Here is a 20,130-nt window from a genome sequence, read left to right on the forward strand (position 1 = left end):
TAAATTACAGACAGTTCTGCAATAAAAACGGCAAATTAAAAACTTGGGCTAATAAAAAATTTTCATCTATACTCAGGCTTTTATTCAGACATAAAGCTACATGCATACCTTGGTAATGACAACTTCTTGTTGAAATCGCCAGAACCTAATTATTCTTTCACATGCATACAAGACCACAGGGCCTAAAATCCATTTCCAAGCCTGCAGAGAGTAGCAGAGAGAGAGAAAAAGGAATGAAAATAGAATCCAAATATTTTCAATTTGAACCAAATCAATATAAAACATGACGGGGTTTAGACATTTTTCCTTTAACTTTGGGCCAGTTATCAACAACAAAGATGTCTCCTTGTATTATATACTATAACATTCAATTATTTCTTGAAGTCTACAAGCTTATTTAAGAGATTAAATTCTTCTATATTGGTTTTTATGCTTACTTGATCAATGATGCCTTTATGTAATTAGAAATAATTGAATTTGCAAATAAATAAAAAAGCAGATTGATGTTTATGTTACATATGATAGGGTCATAAATGCTCCCAAACTCAAGCCAAAGTCAAAGCTACATTACTCGCCCAACACAGGACACAAGAAATTGCATTTTAAAATCTCAAATAGTAATTTTTTGGACCAAGAATGCATCACAACTAGAGGGTCTGCCTGAATAAACACAGAAATACACACACACACACACACACACACACACACACACACACACACACAGAGTTATATAGAGTAAAATATAGTTTCCTGATACCTTAAATTTAAGTTTATCTAATCACAGCAAAAGACTCAATAATTGTCTAGAGAATTGTGATGGTGAAAATGTCCTTTTTAAATCAGATGCTATGTGAACCTTTGGTGAGTATAATGTGCATTACTGATGATCAGTTTACCAGCAGGCTATTGTATCAGGCGCTCTGTACAACATAAGTTGTCTTCCTCAGTAAAAGGGAAGGGATGGGAAGTTACAAATTTTGAAGAGTTCTATTTGTACTGAACAATCCCTTGAGGCATATGTATTGTCTTGATTTTACAGAAGACGGAATTAAGACTCAGTCAGATCAACCAAATTGTCCAAGGTCATAGAGGGAAGAAGGTGTCTGGTAAAGATGTGAACTCAGATATGCCTGACTACCCAGCCTGAATTCTTTCCAGGACCCCAGGCTACCTCCCACGTGCATTGCCATATTATCATGGTCCTTTCTGTCCAGCCCTGAAATTGATACTGAGGCTTGTTTTCCAAAACATTAGAAACTCATGAACTCATTGAATTTTAGGATATTAAATGGTCTTGGAAATCTACTCTAATTTTTTTTTCTTTTTATAATTTTTATTGTTTTAAATAGACAAATAATAATTGTATATATTCACGAGGTACATAGTGATGTTTTGATACACATAATGTATCATGATAAGGTCAGGGTAAATTACTCTATTCATCATCTCAAACTCTGATTATTTCTTTGTATTGGGAACATTCAATACCCTCTAATTCTTTTAGAATTAAAAGAAGGAAAATCCTGATATTCTGAGTTGCCTGGAGAGTCCGAAGCGGACCAGAGAGAGCCAGGGCTAGAACTCAAGCCTTTTCATGTGTCCCTACACTTCCTCCTAGGTTTTCTAAATCCACCGCCTTACTCCTTGAATAGTATCTAGGGAGGCAGGAAGGATGGCTCGGTCTTCGGAACTCAGACATTCACCACTCCTCACCGACTGACCCGTTACTCAGTGCTCCCTGACCAGTCGTCTGGCTCCGTCTCTTCTGTTGGTGGGTCACAAGCGTTTTAGCATTAGTTTTACTTCCTTTGAGTCACCACTTTCTCATTTTGTCTATTTCTTTTTGTTGATTTCTGGGTCTCTTTGTGTGGTCCCTCTTCTCTGCTTTTTTTTTTCCTGGGGGGCTCTTGGCCTCATAAAAGCTAGATCAATGGGGGCAACACAAGGCAATTTGACCCACTTACTTTTTCTGCCTCAGTGAGGCCCAGCAATGTGTTCGGAACAGCAAAGAGAATAAACCTTTTGTCTCCCTATGCTGTGGATGACGTGGTGAAGATGATCAGAGTAAGGGGAAACTAGGAAGCGTCCCTGGGAAGCACGGGGTTGGGCCAAGCAAAGGAATCCTTAGGTCTCTTATGCTTGAATGAACCAGAAAGCTTTTTGAGAATTGCTTTGGATGTTTACAGAAATGAGAGTGAGAATTGGCAGTTCTTTCTATGTGGGCTAAAAGAGATATTTGCAAAGACACTCACAGTCTTCATATATTTTTACAAATAATCTTCCCCACCCATTTTAAAGAGTTTGGGGGCATCACACACTTCATTTTGGTGATGTCAAATCAGTCATGGTCTCTGATATTTTCCACGGTAATAAAATGTAATGGATTATTTTTCTTTCCGTGGTTCAGGTAGGAGAATGTAAGCTATTAATCCCTGACTCCATCTCAACCTGAGTATATCCCTTGCTCCAAGAGGAGGTAGCCAGTGTAGTTACCTGTGTTGTGCCTGGAGCCCCTGGAAGTCAGGGCCTGAGGGAGAGATGGCCAGGGATGAATATTAGGGAACTGTCCTTGCAGTGATACCCGGGACAGACAAGAGTGAATCAAGACAAGGAGGCCTTGATTCAGAGCAAGAGGGATGTGTGCCAAGGTAGATGCTGGGCTGGGTGTCTGAAGACCTGATTCTGTCCTTGGGGCCACCACCCCTCATTCTGTGCCACTAGGCACATCTTGGGATTTATTATGTTCACAATTTCCTATTTTGTAAAATGGGAACTAACTGGAGAAAATTATTATTTAAGTTCCCTCCAAGCTGTTAAACACTATGGCTTTATTCAGAGAGATAAATAGAACGTTGGGGCTATGTACTTGTAGCTAGCAGCAGAGTGCTGACAAAATGGGGGTTATGGAAGCTGGAGATTTGCAGTGAATGCTGTGGGGTGTGGAGGAGAAAGTTCATGGCCACAGAGTTAAGGGCTCTGGTTCTTTGATGTGGCTTTACTGGGAATGCCTTTTGTGACCATAGGTAAGACACTGAAACTGCTTGGACCTCAATTTCCTCAGCCATTAAATAATGGGGAAGAACTATTTAGTATCTAAATTTCCTTAATGCTAAAATACTCCGTGGCTTCTTGGATTTATTTTCTTCTCCAAAAAATACTCAAAAAGTCACGCTACAGTGAGTATTTTATGATAGAAATAAAACAATGTTGATTCAAAAGCAGCAATAATGAAACTTGTTTCCTTCACTTTCACTCCTGGTTTTTCATTCCTACCAGAAAATAAGAACATGCTGGCTTTGATTTTATTTTATGTGTGTGTTTATGAATAGCCTCTTTTTCTAGACAATCAGATCTCCTGGGGCAGGTCCCACATCTGTGAATCCTGTCTACTGCATTGCCAAGCAGTGCACTTAGGCACTCAGTGAAAGTTCGCTGAATTGACTCTACCTCCGTCAGGGCTTTCTCCTTTACCACTCACAGCCTTCCCTAGTAATTACAAAGTGTCAACCTTATGGTTACGATTAGTTGATGCTGTAGTTAAATGACATAAAGTGCTTCTTTGGCCTAGGACGACCAGGCATCTTTTGAGACTGGATTGCATCAGAAGCAAACCAGGAATCTGGAGTCCTGTATGCATCAGTGCATTTGGGCTGGAAAGGGAGACTGAGACAAGCAGGGGAGGGGGGACTGCCGGGTGTAGTTGGTTTCTTTAATCGGTTCCGTTTATGCGAGGTGAGGTACAAAGCATTCTCTGTCCTAACATTGGGAACAGTGCACCACTGAAGGAGAAATGATACATATTCTATTGATCAGAGCACCGTGAAAACGCCCTGAGTTAAGAGAGACAAGGAAGGAGAAATGGAGCTTTGCAGAGACCGAGTAGGTGTGGTGCAGTGAAGCGCAGGAACCCTTCCTTGTCCTTGGGATGCCTTTCGGATTCAGTGTCTATAAGACATCAGAGAGAATATCGTACGGTTCAGCCAAGCGGTAATTGCATAGCCCACACACGCTTTGACTCAGGATCCATTACAAACAATGGGAGAGAGTGACACCCTGAGTTTGGGTGTGCAAGGAAGTGGAGCAGGGGAGACTTAGAGAGAGACGAGTAAGGCCCCCTCTTAATGATAATTAATGCCAGCAAACGCTGCTGGGAGCAGGTCCTGGTCTGTATTCATGAGGTGTGGGGGAGTATTGATTTTTTTATGGAGACGCTGTAGCTGAAAATTTTAGAGAGGTATTCATGTACCTTATTAATATGCAGGTTGGATAGTGGCTACTGAGAGTTGAGTTTAAGACAGAGACAATCTATACCGGCCATTAAAAGAACCACAATCTAATGGGCACATCTATTCCGGTTCTCTTGGTTTTAAATCTTCCTCCTAGTACTTTCACCCTTAAAATCCAGTGCTTAATTTAATATATTTGAGGTTTTTTTTTTAAACAATGCAATCACTTATATTCTTCACATGTTGATGACTTAATTTCCCAAATCTTCATCAATTATATATATTATACCCTGTTATTCCATGTTTTAAGTTACGTATTTTTGGACACTTATTTCCTTCTACTTTTTATCTGCCAGCTGCATTTATTTTCTTGCAAGCATCACTTGGTTGTCCCAAAGATTTTCCACTGTTCTAAGATACCAGAGGAGGCCAGATAGGAATATTATTTCTCTTTACCTACGCTACCAACTGTAATGGTTACCACCTACCCAGGAAATCTGACTTTTCAGATCTGTGGACATTATCATCTACACAAATTAATTAAGTATCTTCTTGGCTAACGTCAGCATTATTTCAGTTACAAAAGCTTAATTAGGGCAAGAAGTAAATGCATTTGACACCCTAAGTTTTTGATCCCCAAAGTTGTGGAAAGGAAGAAGGCAAGCTTATAAAGAAGGCCTGAGCCTCATTTGGCTGTTCATGGACCTAGGTTTGAGCAGGGGTGCTGGTAATTCTTGGACTGGGAGCAGGGGCAGTTAAGCAGAGGACACGTGGCCAAGGATGCAGGGAGCACAGAGAAGGGTGGTGAGGCCCAAGGCTGACCCCTCCAGGAACATCAGTGTGCTGTTATGAATTCCCACAATATCAGACACTAGTATTTAAAGGTAAGTAGAAGAATACATTTCAAAGCTGAACATAGTGCTTTTGGCAGTGAACCTCTTTAAAAATTATCTGTAACTTGATTTCTCCATTAGCACACTTAATAAAGAGTTGGCTTTGTCTAGTGGTGAAATGTGCTTTCTTTTTTTCAAGCCTATAAAAGCTCTATATTTTAACTGCAGGGACATTTATTTTTAAAAGCTCCTGGGTTCATTCTTACCGAGGGTTCCTTGCCAGAAAATTGAGGCACGGGGCATTGGGCCTCTGTCTGCCATTCTGCATAGCGGTCTCTACAGAAGGTGATGTTGTGCAGAGAGAGACTGTCTTGGGTTTGGCCTCGAACAATCCGACTTGTTAATTAAGAAAAGCAAAACAAAACAAAAAACAAAAACGTCAAACTGATTTTGAGCAGTCTTGTTATTCCACAGATATACATTCTACAGTGAGCTTGGAAATATCACTTCCAGTTCTTGAAACTCAGGCTGTCATTCATTTCCCCCACCTTCTTTAAAAATAAGCATTTAAGAAGCTTCGAGTAACTTTGAAGATCCCAGAAAAGAAGTGCCCCTCTGTGGTATCCTGTGTTAAATTGAAAGTGTCTATATTAGAGAATTCATAATGAAGGGAAATTGTTTGAACACATCCTTTTGTAGACTGTTGAATTTAATTAGGTTTCATCTTGTCCTGATTGCTGATTTGGGCTAATTGGCTAACTTTGTACTATTTGGTTCTTTTGCAGATTTATTTAACTTCTACCCTCATTGGGTTGTTTCTGAGTGCTTAGAAGTCTTCAAGTGAAGAAGTCAAAAGAAGTGCCCAGAATAATGGTATTTTTTTCCCTAGTGACCACCAGCAAGCCAGCGTTTGACTCGGTCAAAATAGGTCACAATGGAGTGTGTCTTCAAGATGGTATTGATACATTAGGAATGGAAAGAGAAGGCAGTCTTAATGAATAGAGCATTGGACAAAGAGTCCTATAATCCTTCTATATTTTATTTGCCATGAGTGCACTCCTGACTGGCCTTTGACAAGTCACTTTGGTACAAGCTCCTAGGGTTCCTCCTTGGTGCAGACAGCAAAGCCCAAGACTTTCCCAAGGTCAGGGAATCTGGGAATTGTTTGGTTCCTAGGTGTTTGTGAATAAAATGCATTGATCTGTTTTGAGAATCATGGTACTCTAGACTGAGAAACCTTAGCATCACACAGACTTATGTCCTGGACAGCCTGTGGAGTGGTGTGGTCCCTGTTATATCACAGGGCATGGGAGGAGGGAGCAGTAATACGCCCTTGGAAACAGCCTGGTGTCAGCTAGAACTGACATCTTGGCCTTTGTCCCAGTCTGTTTTATGGAAGCCATCCAAACTTGATAACATCCCTCTGAGTTCGATGAGAAAAACTATCTGTAAATCTCCAATGTACAAATGACGCCCAGACATAGGCAGGGTGAATAGTAAGTGAGAGTCAGAGGAAGGATTCCAGACATTTAACACTTTCATTCTCAGGCTGTAGGCAGCATTCCCCATAGTGTCTAAAAGAAGCCTCATCTTATTTCACAAATGCTGTATCTTTTAAAAATTTTAAACTTTTGAAATGGCTTCATCTATGCCATCCCATAATAGGAAGATTAGTGGGCCTTAACACATTCCAATAATCCTACTTTCACTTGGCACTTTGTGTAGAATTTGCAAATTGCTTTTGCTGTAAACAGTAGCTGTAGAATACTTCACACTGAGAAGATTAAATGAGGCCCTTATCCTAAAATAAGCTTTTCAACTAGGTTAAAATGACTAAAAAATTTCATCTTATGAGATGTTATTTGGATATCAAAAATATCTCCAACGAAACACTGCCCATTGAAATTCTCTTGTGCTTCTACAGTGCACCAGGGTGTGGATGTGGGGGATGTATGTTTAGTGGGGCAAGCACATAGTGTCTGTGAAGAGGGCTTCTAGACTCCCCTGGGTTATAGGTAGCCTCATAAATACGCTGCAGGGGTCACAACCCCGGCGTCGTGAGCGGAATCAGCAGTAGGAAGGGGGACTGACAATCTCTGAGTTGGAACACACTAGGACGACACACCATCCACCTTGCCCACCCCAAGTACAAAAATACATGGTGAGATTTCCACATTCAGAAGAGCCAGGCCCAGAGAGTTCTAGCTGAAAGAAAATGGAAAGCCTCTAGCCAGGCAGTAGAGTACGTGTGAACGTGGACTGACCCGGTTGCTAAGGCTCAGCAGAGGCACAGGCAGTCTTTTAGGGTAAAATGCACCCTCAGGGGCACTTCTTCCTTGGAGAATGTGTTTCTGTCCGCCAGCTGGGGACAATGGGAGATGTCTTAGGTACAGGCAGTGGCGGCGGCAGAACTGTGACCCCCTTCCAGAAGTAGGGGGCTGAGAAGACAGGACCATTAAGGGTGAGGAGGGAGACTGGAGGGGTCGTTGACTTGCAGAGGGGCAAATCCCAAAGCATTGCCCATGGGCTCTACATGGGACCCAGAGTCACCAAGGCATGTGTGACTTCCTAGGCCATGCCACTCTGCAGCTATGCACTTGCTCTTCCAGGTCCGTGCAGAGAGGGAGGCCACCTCCGGGACAGGACCCTCCGCACTCAGCAGTGGCAATGGTGGGAGAATGAGGGGCGGAAGAGGGCATTGTGCTGTGCAGGAACAGAGGAGTTGCTGCTGGCAAGCCAAAAAGGGCATTAGCAACATTGCTGGTCGCATTCTTGCTGGTGTTGAGGAAGGTTTAATTCATAAAACGGAAGACTTGTTCTTCCAGGGCTTGCTAAATCAGAGTAAAGGTTTGATGATCTAAAGACTGGTGTCCTAGATCTGACTCTGTTGTTTATTCATCATGGCACCTTGAGGGCATCACTTAACCCTGAGAACACCTTTTTCCTTTTTATGAAATGGGGACAATAGCACCTTCTCTACGTGACAGGACTGTTGTGGCGGTCGAGTTGATCATGCATATGAATGTGCTTTGAAAATTGTAACATGGAAAAAATGGCAATCAGTTTTTGAAATAATTAAAAGGGACAAGCTAGTTCACAGACAGCAATTGATTCATTAGTCCAGGGCCATTTATTAATATTTAAAGGATTGAAAAACATTATATTTGAGGGATTTTGAACACATCAGGGGCTATGCTAGCTTCCTGATGAAGAGATGAACCATATCAGGTGGGTATTGAATGCCAGAGCAGTGTTTTACGGGATGTCTGAGCAAAATGGAGTCCTAGAGGTCAAATGGGGAAACTGAGGCCCAGAGGACCTGAAGGGCTCACTCTGATAACTGGTCTCAGAGCTGGATCTGGACCCCGCACCAGACTGCCCATGCCACACATTGTCCCTGCCCGAACACCAGGTTTCCTAGTTGATGATTTTGGTTAAGCAGAAGTGAAATCTTGGTGTCAAAAATATATATCCTGAGTAATCCCACATAAATTGGATTGCAGAACAGGTGCTGAATGAAACATAGATCTACTGTCATCCTGCATTCATTAGAATTCCTGAATTTTATAAACATGCCAAGACTCACTAACAGAGTCAGTGAGAAAAAATGAATATAATACTTCACCATCTATTAGCTTACTTTCAGTGTTACTGAAAAAGCGTTTGCCACAGTCAATGTGCTTTTCACACATTGTGCAAGTCCTTTAGTCACTGCATGCCGGGATCCTTCATCTAAAGGACTTTCTAAGATTATTTTGGGACTTTCAGAGATAAAATCCTTACAGAGGAGCACAGTGTGGACTTACCCCATCCCATGGATGGCCAGGCTGAGAAAGAAGACGATGAAAACATGATGTGTGCACCAGAACAACTCATAGGAGGCCTGTCTGATGAACTCGGTTGATGAGGTCATGATCAAGACTAAAGCCAGAGAGATCACCAGGCCGGTGACGCCCGCTATTGTCCTTAGCAATTCAGTGGTTGTGTTCTAAAACAACAACAACAACAAAAAAGAACACCGTGACAATAAATATCCTGGCACATTTTTTTTTTTCACTTTTAGGACCAGTACTTGACATTTCAAGCAAGGAGCCATTCACAGTGTTTCACGCAGAAGCATGTTAGCCTCAATGAGGATACAGGCGCAACTCAAGAAGGAGCTTCCTCTTCCTCCCCCTTCCCACCAGCTTACGGTGGCTACTTGCTTTGCTAAAATTTCATAAAATACCATTTCATCAATCACATTTTTTTAATTTGTATAAATCATTTCACATCAAAGTTATTATACTGGAAACCCCTCCCCTCCACCCCCCCCAAAAAAGCTAGGCATGGTGGCTTGAGCCTATAGTCCCAGCTACTCAGTAGGCTGAGATGGGACAATCACTTGATCCCAGGAGTTCGAGGCTGCAATGAGCCATGATGCTGCCTCTGCACTCCAGCCTGGGAGACAGAGTGAGACCCTGTCTTTAAAACAACAACAACAATGACAAAATGGGAAAAAAGAAAAAAAAAAAATAAAAAACAAAGTGATTATGTTGAATTGAAATGAGGGTAGCATGAAAAGAGCATTTTAAAACAAAATATTGCAAAATAAATCTGAGTTTTAAGTTTTTAGTCTTTAAAATAACTATGTGGATCACCATGCTTAATTGCATTTTAACATTAATAAACACTTTTTTTGAGAGGTCCCTTGGGGCGTTCCTAATAAAGCAGCTGCACACTCAGTTCCCCTGGTAGTTATTCCTTGCTCTTGCTTCTTAATTGGAAAGACCATGACTTGCATTTCTTTCACGCCATCTCGGGGGGCCTGGAATAAGGCTTGGTAAATCCTAGGTGATCAATAAAGGTACAGCTATTCTTATCTGGTGGACACCGCTAAACGGCCAGAATTCTGACCTGTGAGTGCAAGGGACAGTTAAATAGCCTTTTGGAATATGCATCACACAGCAGTTTGTTTTTATTGTGAGTTTCCCGTATTCTTGCCAAGTCATTAGTATTCATACATTGTGTTACTATCGCTGAGACGGCCACGAGCTCAATAAACTCACTATATCTTTTGTCAGTAAAATCTCATTAATTTGGGCTGCTTTGAGATCTGGAGGTAATTTGGACAGGGACTTCTTCATTGTTTATTTTTTCTTCATAGAGCAAAGAGTGGAAATAAAATTGAAGGGGATATATCTCAAACATTTAAAATATTTTCTTTTCAAGTACATTCAGGCATTTTAGAAATCCATTTACATCATATGATATGCTAATTTCACATCATTCTTCCTTGCCTATTTAGGCAAATCACCATGTCTCTGTTCTTGCAACACATTTATAGACTGGTTAGAGTTGCAATGTATCCTCCAAAACAATCCCACTCCATCTCTAAAAATATTCTATAATGTACACTCTATGTTATTGATACTCATCTCCCTCCAAATACCCTAAATTAGAGGGTTTCCCGAGCGTAATTAGTACTTACACAGTATATTGCTTCTAAAATTTTGAAATTACTGTATAGGTAGTAGTTTAATTATTTTGCTATTAAAATATATAATCATATCGCTTGAAAAGTATTTTTAATAAATACTATTTATTATATAGACTATGCAAAATGTTGAGATTTATTCTTGAGTGTGTGTAGCAATGGATTTTCCAGCATCTTAGTGGGGAAAAACAGTAACCTCAGTAGGTGCCCAGACAAATGCTGTGATTCAATGGACTAACATAAAGGCTTTCCCACTCACTTAGGGCAGCTGCAGTTCTGATTTGCAGGTGTGAAATTTTTGCTCCCAATAGCTGTCAGCTAAGAAAAGGTAGCTCAGGCTGGGCACGGTGGCTCATGCCTGTAATTCCAGCACTTTGGGAGGCTAAGGCGGGCGATCATGAGGTTAGGAGATCGACACCATCCTAGCTAACACAGTGAAACCTCTCTATTAAAAATACAAAAATTAGTTGGGCGTGGCAGCGGACGCCTGTACTCTCAGCTACTGGAGAGGCTGAGGCAGGAGAATGACATGAACCTGGGAGGCGGAGCTTGCAGTGAGCTGAGACTGTGCCACTGCACTCCAGCCTGGGCGACAGAGTGAGATTCTGTCTCAAAAAAAAAAAAAAATAAAAATAAAAATAAAATAAGAATAAAAGAAAAGGTAGCTCAACTAAACCTGATCAATGGCCTGATACTGAAAATCACCTTAGGGGACATGACATGGAACAAGTGTCCCAAAACCAGATTTTGAATTTTTGTTCTTTAAATAAGCCTGCATGGGGGAAAGGGTCACTTAAAGAGATGGCCTGGATAAGAATGGAGGGATTTTCATTGCTAAAGTGTATTGCCTTAGGGCTTTTCTTGGGCAATAGAGATCTTTTTAGTCTGGTCAACGTGCTGTACACATATGCCAATATGGTGGTACATGGGAAAAAAATTGAGATCAACCACAAAGAAAGAGGTAGGGGTGAATTAAGGGAGACGACTGTCTTAATCTTGGAACACAGATTGCTGTGCCTACATTTTTGGTTTCCTTTTTGTTCCCCATAGCTGCTGACACTCTGTGCACACAGGTAATTAGCATTAATGATGTCACTGGCCATGCAGGTCTCATTGTGAAATTAGCTGCTTTGCCCAGTATCTGATTTGGCAAAGCAGCTATTCACATATGTGCCAATGTATGAGGCATTTGGAGAAGAGATCCGGAAAACAATCTGCAGATTGAAAATGAAGACATCCAATTTATAATTTCTAACATCACACTGAGTCTAACATCAGTGAAAAAATATCTAATCATGGACTGCTTTTAAAATGTTAAATTTTAAAATATTAGGAATTTAACAGGTTACTGCATTTCTAGTGTGTGTGTGTGTGTGTGTATATAAAAATTAATTAGGTGACATATCTTTTTCTCTTTGCTCATAACTTCCCAGCAACATTAATGATTAAAAAAATTTTTTTTTAGAAAATGTGAAATTAAGAACAAATTCACATGTAAATTTTCACTGTCTAGCCCTTTTATTAAAAGCTTTTCAATATAGCATTCAGGATTGGAAAAGGACGGATTTTTCAGGGGAGAAGCTCGTTAGCAGGCAGGAACTCACCATGGGGAAGGTCCGGATAGGGTTGAGGTAGCTCTCATTAGGGGTGCTGCCCAACTTGGAAAGTGCAGCCAGAAGTCCCTGGGCCTCCTTGGACTGGCTCCAGCGGTAGCGTTCCAGGTTGAAGAAATGCGCCACGACATGGATGGCTAGGACGAGACGACACCAAACATGTACCCTGTGGCTTCCTCCCTAGTTACTAAAAAATACCGTGTCTCTGTGCTCAAGTTTCTCTGTTCTGGCTTTTGTAATCTCCAAGGAAAAGTGATTTATTTACACATCTTTCACAGTGCTTTGAGTGAAGCGGATTGAATACTTCCAAACATATTGTACAAAAATCTCCACATTTAAATTATATTAATAAAGTAAATCTCAGTTCATCATAAAGTGTAGAGTTATCATGGAAATGGAATAAATGTTATGATAGCTCAGCATAATTATATATGATATAATTCTAAAAGAAATAATTATATATAACTTCTTAAGAAATCGGAAAGCATTATTCTAGAATACTGTACATTATACATGCTGATATGTATGTATATGATACAAATGATAGATACCAGGAGATATATTGTTTTTGCTATGTTTTGTTTTCTGTTTATTCCTTTACACATTTTAGTATACAGTAGTCCCCCCAGTCTAAAGTTTTACTTTCCCCAGTTCAAGTTACCCGAGGTCAACCACAATCAGAAAATATTGAATGGAAAATTCCAGGAGTAAGCAATTTGTGTTTTACATTGCATGCCATTCTGAGTAGCATGATGAAATCTCATGCCATCCTGCTCTGTCCTACCTGGGATGTGAATCATCCCTTTGTCCAGCATATCCAGTAGCCCTCTTGGTTATCAGACCAACAGTTACGGTATCCCAGTGTTTGTGTGTGAGTCATCCTTATTTTGCTTAAAAATGGCCTCAAAGCGCAAAAGTAGTGATGCTGGCAATTTGGCTATGCCAAAGCGAAGCCATCAAGTGCTTCCTTTAAGTGAAAAGGTGAAAGTTCTCTACTTAATAAGGAAAGGAAAAAAACTGTATATGGAAGTTGCTAAGATCTATGGTAAGAACAGATCTTCTATCTGAAATTGTGAAGAAAAAAGACACTTGTGCTAGTTTCGCTGTCACACCTCAAACTGCAAAAGTTACAGCCACAATGCATGATAAGTGCTTATTTATGATGAAAAAGGCATTACATTAGTGGGTGGAAGATACGAAATGGAACATGTTCCAATAGATGGCAGTCGGGGTCAGTACTATCCACCGTTTCAGGCATCCGCTGTGGGTCTTGGAATGTATCCCCTGCAGACAAGGAGGGACTACTCTCTATGTATATATACCCCTGCACATACACATTCACACATACATTTGCATGTGTTATTCCTGGTGGATTGAAATAAGCCAGTATTTATGGAACTAAACATACCTTCTGTATATTCTGGAGAAATAAATGGAGCTTTCTAATTCTGGGACTTGGTGGTGTCTAAATTCTAAATGAAGAGAACAGGCTTAAGAACACAGCATCGTCTGGCCTGAGGATTCTGTGTCTGATGCTGCTCTTTCCAAATCTGTTGGGAAGCCAGCAGTCACAGCTAGGCAACGACATACTGATGCTTTTCCTGCAAATGAAACTCCCGCTGGGTGGCCAGTTGATAACTGCCATTGGGATCAGATTCATGTGTGAAATGAGGCTTCATTGCCCAGGGTGTAGATAATTTCCCAGTTGATATCTTCTTTTCTTCTGCACCCACAGTGAGGAGTAGCGCGGCCTATGACTACCATACAGTCTACACAAGTTGTGAATGAGTTATGGGATCCTCCACGGCTGTACCTTGTGGGTTGAGGTATGGAAGAAAATGTGATGGGGAAAAAGAAACAGCGGGAACTTCTGAGAATATTGGCGTCATTTTGGTCCCTATGGTCCTAGGAGCAGATTTATTTAGAAATGCTATCTTCTATGCAACCTCTTTTCTTTGTCACCTGAGTTCCTGCTATCACTCCCTTTTCTGATTTGCAAAATGTTCTGCTCATGCCTTACAGCTTACTTCAGAAGTTGACTTCTATCACACATTCTTCAGTTTCACCAGCACAAATGATAGTATGACCATAGCATTTCTCAGATATTACTGTTGCAGTATCTGTTTATCCCTGCACCCCCGATGAACTTTGACTCCTCAAGGATGGACTTTATTCATCCTTGAAACCTCAGTACCAGTTCGCATTTGACAATTATTTGCTTAGTGACAATGAGATTACAGAAAGGTAGAAGGGGTAAAGAAAGGGTCAGAAAACCAATCTATAGATGCAACCTTGTTGGAGTAGTGCTTTCTCTGTTGATATATATATATAACAATAATATATATATAAGTGTATATTGCACATTTTTTCTTTAGCCTTTAAGTTGAAAATCAAGCCAAACATACTTCAGGTCGAGGCTCAGGCAGGAAGGCAAAGCACATGACACTGTTTCTGCATCATGATGTTTACTGCCTCCTTGTGGCTTCAGAGAGGTTAGCACCCACAAGGTACTCTATTTCCTCCCAGGGTGCTTTGTCAACATATACAGCCATGTCGATGAAGGGGCTGCCTTGTTTAGCCTCAGCATCCACAAAGCTGGAAAGGCTTATCTAGCAGGAGTCCTTTCCAATATGTTACATGCAAAATGGAAACTATTTGCTAAACTGAACACATTGTCCAGTATTCCTAAATGCTGTTTTCTGATAATTATCTCAAAGTCTTTAAAAAGCAGGTAGTACGTTTCATAGCAAACACATTGAATGTTTACTATACAACAGACACTGTTATAAATGCTATGGGTGTATTATCTGATTTAACCCTCCTCAGATATCAGCCTTCTTCTCATTTCACAGACCAGTATCCAAAGAGTTAAGGAATGTGTGGCTCATTAGTGATGAAAGTGGTTTAGTGGTTTGCGTGACTCAGTGCTCCATCTTTTGACCATTAAGCTGTATTGCTTCATTTGACTAATGAGCAATTATCATACCTGATTTTTAATTGAAAACTAGCTTTTTTCTACGGGCTTGGATAAAACTGAATGGTTTACCTGGTGTCTTTAATCTAGAGTCCAACCGTTTCCAAGGCTTCTGACTGCTAACAACATTTGGAGTCCTCACTGTAGGTTGGCGTGAATGCTCCTTTTATATTCTGCCCCTTGACCCTTACTCCTCCTCTCCTCCTAGCTTTCTTTAATTCTCTCTCCACAGACTAGGGCACTCCAGACAGGGTGTGAAGCTGTTCCCAATTTACAGAGCTAGAGACTGAGCTTCGGACCAAGTTAACTGATATGTTTACCATTGCATAATCCATATGTGATAGTCAGAAAGAGAAGGCAAGATAAGTTTTCAATATTTTATAACTTTTTTGTGTTGTTGTTGAGACAGAGTCTCACTCTGTCACCCAGGCTGGAGTGCAATGGCATGATCTCAGCTAACTGCAAACTCTGCTGCCCGGGTTCAAGCAATTCTCCTGCCTCAGCCTCCAAGTAGCTGAGATTACAGGCACGCACCACCATGCCCAGCTAATTTTTAGTAGAGATGGGGTTTCATCATGCTGCCCAGGCTGGTCTCAAACTCCTAAGCTCAGGCAATCTACCCTCCTTGGCCTCCCGAAGTGCTGGGATTACAGGCATGAGCTACCACGCCTGGCCTTATATTTTATACCATTCTTCTCCCCTGTAATGAGTTGTTGATTGCAATTTGTTTTCTGTTAGATTGATTTCCACATAGGAATTTGACATTGTTAAATGAAATTTAAGTATGTTGATTGAATGAACAAAGATATTGAACTACTTATTTATTCTTATTGCCAGGTCTCCCATAACAGAGGGGAAGAAACTAATGAAGGAGTACGAGGAAGCCCCAGATGGTTTTCAAGAGGCAGGTTCTGAGGGAATGTGTAAAAACTATTCTCTCCAGTATTTGTCACGCATTTTAAAGTTCATGTCTTACATGTTCCCTTGCTCCCACTACCTCCATTTTGTTTTCCTTTCACAAGGTAGAACATACAAAGTGGAATATTTTATTTATCTCAGGAATTCTCAGAGAGAAAACTGCTTATGCTGATTTTGTTTGTCTAAACATTTTATTTTCCCCTTAGATCTGATCCTAATTTTACAGCAGTCTTGGCTTGGAACTAAAGATACACCAACCGCTAAATTCAGAATTGTTGTGACTTGATGGACACCAGGGGAGATACTATTTTTGTTCTTTTTTAGACATTGTATTTTCTATTCCTTCCCTTCTACATTTTAGGTTCTTAAAAATATAAGTAGCCGAGCTGTTTATGTTACAGAGACAAGGGCTACAGAGATGGGATAGAACAGTGACATGGTTTGATTTCTCTCTCTCTTACTCATCAATATCATTTCATGTTATTAGATTTGATATTAGCATGTAACAGAAAGAATACTGAAGAGGATACTTCTCCGTCACTTCACTTCTTTCAGGCCCTTTTTTCCCATCTGTGAAATGGGTAGATTGTACTAAACAAAGTTATCTAAGCTCCCTTCCAGCTGTGTGGCTCCTGTGTCTTTCTCTGAAGTTTATCGGGAACATATTTGTCATCTAAAAGGGATTTGTAGAGCAATATGGAAGTAATGCAAACACGAAGTTCATGTTTCCAAAGCCGACTCTGGCTTAAATGGGGCTCTTCAGTCTTGCAGTAAATCCAGTGCCATTAGCTATGGGGTGAGCTCTCCTTGGGCCTCTGTGGCCTTTCTACAGTATGCACTGCTGTGCCCTTGGAGGACCGCAAGACACACATTTCCATAACCCACCCAATTGTGCCAGGCTAAAAGTGCTATAACTGGATCTTTCTACAATTTTGTGTTCTCCCCGGGTACTTTTAAGAGAGCAGCAATTTTGGAAACACTACACATGTGCATTTAATTGGTATGTGAATTTCTGAGTTCCAATAAGGAGCTTTACATTGAAGAGTGAACAAAAAAAAATCGTAAAGGCTACTATTAGAGCCAGTTGCCCTGAAAAAGTTCTTTTACCTTCCTTCTTTCATTTCATTTTTCAGGAGATCAAAGTGAGCATAATTGAGGGGAATCTTGGAAGTGTGGTCCGTCCTTGCTGTCTTTCTGCCTGCCTGTCAGTGATAACAGTCGTTTTGGAGTTAGTCACCTCCTAATTAAGCAGCCTTTAGAAACAAGGACCCAGGGACAGATTCTGGCTGTGCTTCTGCAGCCAGAATTTGGCTGCAAACTTTTAAACCTGTGGTCTGATTTCTGTAGGAGGATTCGTTGACTCTGGCACCCTGTGTGTGCCATGCATTTGTAAATCACATTAAATCCTGTCAGGCAGGACTGGGAATGGAGCTTCCCTGAAGCTCCCAGAGCCTCAGGCGGAACTGGTTAGGAGCAATCCTTGAGGGGTCAGGACTGAAGAGTTTGCGCCTTTAGGGCTATTCTCAGGCCTGGGTCTCCAAATCTTTATTTTCTGGGCACCCTTATTCTGTGCTCTCTCCTCTCACCCTGCCCTTGTTATGTTTATTGATGTTTGTAGACTAATTTTAGCAACTCATCAGGAGCTGCACTTGGCTAATTGTTCACTCCTGGAACCTGGCAGAAGCAAGCTGCCGACTCTGCCAGGGAGAGCCGCCTGGGTCACTATTTAGACACCCCTTGATGGAAGCTCGAGCTCAAAGTACTACTTTTCAATTGGAAGGGTCTTCAAGGTCTGCTGTGGACCAGGGACTCCAGAAAGATCTGCATTAATAAGAACGAAGAGGCTGTGAAACTATGATTTTTATACCCATGGGGTTATAGGTCCCCGAAAATGATTTATTAGTGGTTCAAGAATGCTCCGGCAGCTCTTATCATAGGCAGGCAAGCAGGAAGGCAGGAAGCCAAAAGAAGAGTTCCTGTCACTGCATTTTCCGTGATGTCCTTGATTACAGATACCATTGTTTTGCCTCTTCCCTCCTCCTCCCTCGCCTTCTTCCACCACTCTCTAATTACATCCTTAAATGATTTGACCAATTAAAGCCTGCAGCTCAGCTTATAGGGGAACGGATGAGAAATTAGAGGTTGGCACGCAAACTTCGATGTGGTCGCACTTTTTCCAAGGTTACACACCTCTGTTAAGCCAGCCGGCTATTTGAAATGCAGCATAATGGGCGATGCTAATAAAACAAGCACAGGGACATTTTCGGCTGCTCCCAAGTGAATCTACCAGAAGAACACAATGTGAAAAGCAGAGGTGTTTCCATGAAACCAAGGCTTAGCATTTTTTTTCCTCCTAAAAGCGCAGTTGCCAGACGCATTTCTCCGTTCATGTGAAATGTAATAATTGCTTTGTCAGGGTTTGGGAGAAGCGGAGAGCTTTCTCCCCAGCCTCCTCCCTCCGTTTGCAGGGAGTGGAAACACCGCAGTGCTGCTGGTTGCCATGGAGGAGCAGGATGAGGGGCACTTTGTGGTGGGTGGCAGTTCTGACCCTGCTGGGGGAACCCCAGGTGACATCTGGGTACCTGGCAAAGCAATGGGGTTCAGGAGGAAGGGGGCCGGAGAGAACATTTGATTCTCTCCAGGGATGTGTGAGGGAAAGGGGGAGAAAGAGCACCCTGCTTTCTCCGGTTGCAGCAGAATGTGAATGTATTATCTTGGACGATTGGCATCGTTTAAATCTTTTCCCTCTGCACACTCTGTTCAGTCCTCCCCAGACTGCTCATAACTCCCTGAACAACTCATGCGTCTGCGTGCTGTACCATTCCCAGTGTTTCCTTCAACCTCTCTTGCCTGCTGACCGACTCCTACTCATCCTGTTTTCACCAAATTTTTGAGGACCTCTTGTGTGCCAGGGACCAGGGCAGCCAAGATGTGTAAGGCACAGGCTCAGCCCCGGAGGTGATCAGCTTCTGGGGAACGAATTTCACTCTGTGGTAGAAAGTATGACCTCAGACCCCTCGTTGAAATGGCTGCATCGGAGGAGGTGGGTCAGGATATGAGTCCTGGGCATGGCCATGTCTCACCCATTTAGCACCACGAGGAGGGCAGAGCATTTCAGGCAAAGGGGATCCCTGGAGCAAAGGCACAGAACGCTTAGGAACTCCCAGGAGCTGGGTGTACCCAAGGGGAAAAGCCAGGGGGTTGTGGCAGGAGATAAGACTGTGGCAGGGGACACAGGCAGGGGGCACATGCGAGGTATTGGACCCCTTGGCTAGGCTAAGGGCTTTGGATTTGATCTTATTTGCAATAGCAACAAATGAATAACCCTTTATTCTCCAAATTTCCAACTACCTCTGGTCCTGACAATAATCTGCACATCTCATTGAAATGTATTTATTTATTATTATTTTTTTGAGACAGAATTTTGCTCTTGTTGCCTAGGCTGGAGTACAATGATGTAATCTCGGCTCACTGCAACCTCCACCTCCTGGGTTCAGGCGATCCTCCTGCATTAACCTTCTGAGTAGCTGGGATTACAGGTGTGCAGCACCATGCCTGCTAATTTTTGCATTTTTAGTACAGACAGTGTTTCACCGTGTTGGTCAAGCTGGTCTGGAACTCCTGACCTCGAGTGATCCACCCTCCCCAACCTCCCAAAGTGCTGGGATTACAGGCGTGAGCCACCATGCCCGGCCTGTATTAGTATTCTTTTAACTCCACAGAAGAAAGAGCATGAGGAACTTATCTGATATCACACTACCAATCAGTAGAGAGGTATAAAATAATTTGGTCACCTGATTTCAGTCAACTGTTGCTTATACTAAATTATACTCCATCCTAAAACAGCCATGACCACGCTAGTTTCAGAAAGATATAGCTGCTATCAGGGTATCTTTAACATGGGGGATATTCATTATATGTTTCTAATGCATTGGTATTATTGATACACGATTACATATAAAGAAATGTACATGCCCGGCCGGGCGCGGTGGGTCACGCCTGTAATCCCAGCACTTTGGGAGGCCGAGGCGGGCGGATCACAAGGTCAGGAGATCGAGACCACGGTGAAACCCCGTCTCTACTAAAAATA

The 20,130-nt window shown here is 41.8% G+C and overlaps 1 protein-coding gene across 1 annotated transcript in view; it reads right to left on the reverse strand.

The window, feature by feature from the left end:
• NOX3 (NADPH oxidase 3) overlaps positions 1-20,130 on the reverse strand; it is a 61,202-nt gene that overhangs the window by 36,622 nt on the left and 4,450 nt on the right. Inside the window, exons 5-8 of the mRNA XM_011952752.1 lie at positions 12,140-12,285; positions 8,866-9,047; positions 5,326-5,455; positions 109-201 (exon numbers count right to left, since the gene is read on the reverse strand). Coding sequence (XP_011808142.1) covers positions 109-201; positions 5,326-5,455; positions 8,866-9,047; positions 12,140-12,285 — 551 coding nt within the window. The remainder of the gene's footprint in view (positions 1-108; positions 202-5,325; positions 5,456-8,865; positions 9,048-12,139; positions 12,286-20,130) is intronic.

This window comes from Colobus angolensis, unplaced genomic scaffold (genome assembly GCF_000951035.1).
Source record: "Colobus angolensis palliatus isolate OR3802 unplaced genomic scaffold, Cang.pa_1.0 Scaffold35, whole genome shotgun sequence".
Taxonomy (NCBI): domain Eukaryota; kingdom Metazoa; phylum Chordata; class Mammalia; order Primates; family Cercopithecidae; genus Colobus; species Colobus angolensis.